At 42.5% G+C, this 4,632-nt stretch overlaps 1 protein-coding gene across 1 annotated transcript; it reads left to right on the forward strand.

Moving 5' to 3' along the window:
- The first annotated feature begins 617 nt into the window (after window positions 1–617).
- Window positions 618–3,419, forward strand: LOC106611134 (voltage-gated potassium channel regulatory subunit KCNF1). Its single transcript, XM_014211025.3, has one exon. The coding sequence runs from the start codon at window positions 873–875 to the stop codon at window positions 2,328–2,330; it is 1,458 nt and encodes a 485-aa protein (XP_014066500.1). The 5' UTR covers window positions 618–872; the 3' UTR covers window positions 2,331–3,419.
- Window positions 3,420–4,632: the final 1,213 nt, after the last annotated feature.

The following is a 4,632-nucleotide window of genomic DNA, read 5'->3' on the forward strand; positions in this document are numbered from 1 at the left end:
GTCAAAGCTATGGTAGATATAACGTGATTTGACGTAATTTTATCTGTGGCCAATAACCTTGAGCCTTCTTGGATGTGCACTTCTAATGTAACTCTATGGCAGCACAGAAGGGGCTTGAATTTTCGAGCTCTCCCCGTAGATTTTGCGATGACATAGTGTCCCCATGAGTGACAGAACACTGAGCCAATCACGGCGCAACTAGAGAACATTACCAACCCCTATGTTCCGTATTTTCCGCTGGTTGCCCCACCCCCACAGAAAGCTCTGGCCTAGGCTGAAACACCTGCATTTTCGAGCTGCCTTACTCCAGAAAACAAAGAGACCATGTTTGTATGTGGCTTTATTAACTAAATTATAATTTCTTTTTTACATTGTTTGCGAACTGATATGTGACACGTATTAATGTCAAAATAACATGGAAAACAGGTAGCCCCAACTGCCCTGAATGACGGGTCGCCACTGTACTCACGTCATATCACCTCACTTCAACCATACTGAATAATTGTGTTAATTGCCCATGCCGGTTTGGTAAATTCAAAACTTCAAGCAGAGTAATATCCGCCCACAGAGGATATCCGCCCACAGAGCTCAGAGGCGCAGCAGCAGTGTGTGTCAGTGTGAGTGTGTGTGTGAGAGAGAGAAAGAGCGAGAGAGAGAGGAGAAAGGAGAGACAGAGAGAGAGATGACTTAATTGCAGCTTTGGTAATGGGAGAGCACGGAGCGGGGTTTTGCGCAATGGCTTTCCTCCTTTTTAAAATTAGTATACTTTATATGTTACCTGCACTTTAAACTGTTCATGCACATGAAACACAAGTCTGTTTATTGCATTTCGACATTTTCGACGCCAAAAATAGCTTACGACAGCAGGAAAGATGTGGACTATACCCAAACCCCGATATAAGAACTGCAACAGCTTGGACACGAGGGATGAAGCCGAGATAGCCGTGAACATTGGCGGAGTGAAGCTCGTTTTATACGGGGATGTGCTTAACCGCTACCCGGAGAGTCGACTTGCAGAACTTATCAACTGCTCAACTCTGAATTATGACATTATCTACTCACTTTGTGATGACTACGACCCCGGTAAAAGGGAGTTTTATTTTGACCGGGATCCTGACGCTTTCAGATGTATCATTGACGTGTACTACTTCGGTGAGATTCACATCAAACGAGGTATCTGTCCCATTTGTTTTATTAAAGAGATGGAATTCTGGAAAATTGACCAAAGCTATTTGGACGAGTGCTGTAAAAGTGACTTGACTGAAAAAGAGGAAGAGCTGGCTGAGATTGCCAACAAAGTGAAGCTTATCTTGGATGATCTAGATGTGGTCCCTTCTGTCAACCGCTCAGCGCGGTACCAAAAGTTCCTTTGGAAACTCATGGAGAAACCGGAGTCCTCATTGCCTGCACGCATTATCGCCATTGCATCTTTCCTCTTCGTCCTTGTGTCATCCTTGGTGATGTGTGTGGGTACCATTCCAGAAGTCCAAATGGAGGACGACGAGGGGGATCTTGTGGAACACCCAACGCTGGAGGCCATCGAGACAGCCTGCATAGGCTGGTTCACCATAGAATATCTGCTGCGTTTTATGTCCTCCCCAAACAAACTGCACTTTTTCTTATCCTTTATGAACATAATAGACTTCATGGCTATCATGCCCTTTTACGTGGTGCTGACCCTAACTTACCTGGGTACGGCCATGATGGATCTGGCCAAGGTCCAGCAAGCGGTCCAGGCGCTTCGCATCATGCGTATTGCCCGCATCTTCAAACTGGCGCGCCACTCCTCCGGGCTACAGACTCTCACCTATGCACTGAAGAGGAGTTTCAAAGAGCTGGGGCTGCTCCTTATGTACATGGGCATAGGGATATTTGTGTTCTCAGCACTGGGCTACACCCTGGAGCAAAGCCACCCGGAGACCCTCTTCAGTAGCATCCCACAGTCCTTCTGGTGGGCTATTATCACCATGACGACCGTAGGCTATGGAGACATTTATCCCAAAACCACGCTCGGAAAGTGCAACGCAGCCATCAGCTTCCTGTGTGGGGTGATAGCCATCGCGTTGCCCATTCACCCCATTATCAACAACTTTGTTATTTTTTACAACAAGCAGAGATTGCTCGAGACTGCGGCCAAGCATGAGCTGGAGCTCATGGAGTTGCAGTCTAGCGAGGACTCAATGGTGAAGGCCACGCGCAAGTCTGGCGCATTGGGTGCATTGGAGAGCTCTATGCGCACCTCGCGTAGTGATAATTCTATACCACTTATTGAGGAATCGACCAGGACTTTGAAGTCGAAAAAGTATTGCTCCGAAACAGAATCATTTTAACTTGACATAGACATAGGCCTATTGTATAGTGACATGTTTCAATTTTATGAGGTATTTCCTCCTGTAGCTTCTACACAGTAAATCAAGGATAGTTGAAATCACAGTGTTAAAAACATTTGGGTTAAATTGACTCTACTGGGAGTTATTTTATCCCTCAAGAGAGTGATATGCTCTGTGGAGTTAGGGTTGACTGGAGTTGATTGGGACAGAGTACTTTTAACTCCCTTAAGAGCAACCAGAGACAAGGAATTAAATATATGGAGTTATCTACGATGTGGGAGGAGCATCATTGGCATATTTCCCAGCTTGCTCTGTTGAAGCTTGATTTTTAAATTGTTTGTTTCAATATCTGTGTTTTTGCATGCACATTGGTAGTTTTTGATCTTATGCTACACAAAGACAAGAAACTTAGATTTGTCTAAACTAATCCAATCGGTAAATGGTTGGATTTATAGCAACCAGTAGTGAGATAGTTGTTCCAGTTTACATGGTGTAGTTGGTAGTCTCCATGTACTGTATTTTCTTCCCTACTATGACAAATATTCTATAAGCAAATTGTGGGGATGTAAAATTGTTGGATATCTTCCTGCAAGTTGGATTCCAGTAGAGATTTCATTTCACATTACAAACCACCATAATGTGAAACATTAAGAAATATTCATATATGTTTTTAACACCCTTATAACGCAAAGGAAGTAAACTGAAAGAGAAATGTACTCTGCTGGAGTTGATTGTTAATTCAAAACAACACTGAAAATAGTAAAATGTCAATTGGTGTTACATTTAAGCAACTCTCTGAGAGTTGGACATTTACTCCATTTAGTGTTGTTTTAAATCCCAAAATATCAACACCATGATCAGAGTAGTTTTAACACAAAATGGGGGTGGGACCATATAAACCCCAAAATAGTGTTACATTTCACTCCATAGGAGTTGAATTAACTCTTGTGATTTTACCATGTACATGTGGGTCTAGTGACTAGTCAGTCTACAGCAAACAACAAGAATGGAGTTTTTCGGGGAGAATTGTAATTTTATTTATTCAATTAGCATCGAATAAAGCGTTTGCATGAGAAACATTGAAATGGACCTGAGTATCCAAATCTGGAGACATAGGCATACTAATGTGGAGCTTAACCACCCCATTCCCATTTCTTCTGAGGAAAGTCATTTTGAAATACCGTGCTCATTCCTGAGCGTCATGTGTTGCTCCTATGTCTTTGATGTTTGTACAGGGGGATGCCTGCGGGGGCGGAAATCCCGGGGGGGGGGGGGGGGGGGGGGGACGACGACACGACCCCCCCATCCTGGGAGAAATATGATTTGTCCCCCCCAATATATCACTGAAACATAACTATGTAATTTAAATAATATTAATAATACGCAATGAAAGCAATTGTGCTGATTATAGACACTTAATAGCACGTTTTTAAGTTTCAAAAGATTGCGACCCCCCCACCCTTTGCCTCACAATGGTTTGATCCACTGCCAGTTCCTTAGTTGGCAAGGTAACAGAGGGGTCGTATCCACTGTCTGAAATGCACTCAATGAACGTAACTGACGTGAGGTTAATCCAGTCAATCGCGCACACACACTAGCTGAATATGCAGAGCTAGCGCGCAAATATTAACTATTAAGCTAGCTAGTACCTATTCCATTTATGTGGCCTCGTCAAAGATGGAATCTTTGCTATCGTCAATTTATTCCAAGATCAGCATGCAGATGATGTAAGTTAGTGCTTCAAAGTCCCTGTGATAAGGTTAGCGATAAACTGGAGTCCAAACTGAACAGAACTACACTCTCTTCTACCATTGTCTTAAATATATTTAATGGTCTCATTGCAAAAGCTAAATTGTCGCAAGGGAACTTTTATTTATTTATTTTATTTCACCTTTATTTAACCCGGGTAGCAAAGATTATAGCAAACACCACTGAAACGGAATTGGTGCTCGCTAGCTTTGCAAATTCAGCTATTGTTGGAAGCCAGCCAATATGAAACAAACTATTAAAATTACAAAAGGTTGCAGCATATGTTGTGTAAATGGTGAACTCATACAGCTGTCAACTCTTGTCATTTTAATCCGTTTTACATTTGCTAGCTACCTTTTAGATCGAAGCCCAAATAGAATGATAAAAGATATGATAGAAGCCCATCTCCTACTGTAAATAACCTACACACTGTGTGTGGGTGTAGCCAACCAGCCAGGTAGAAAAATGGCAGAAAAATAAAAGACGGACATCAGAGTATTTTTCAGTACACCAAAATGCAAAGTAAGAACCCTAGTAGCCTAATATCTCAAAG

Source organism: Salmo salar, chromosome 09, assembly GCF_965601325.2.
Source record: "Salmo salar chromosome 09, fSalSal1, whole genome shotgun sequence".
Lineage (NCBI taxonomy): Eukaryota > Metazoa > Chordata > Actinopteri > Salmoniformes > Salmonidae > Salmo > Salmo salar.

Coding starts and splice junctions, on each gene's coding strand:
- LOC106611134 (XM_014211025.3), top strand. CDS start 873: ATGTGGACTATACCCAAACCCCGATATAAGAACTGCAACAGCTTGGAC.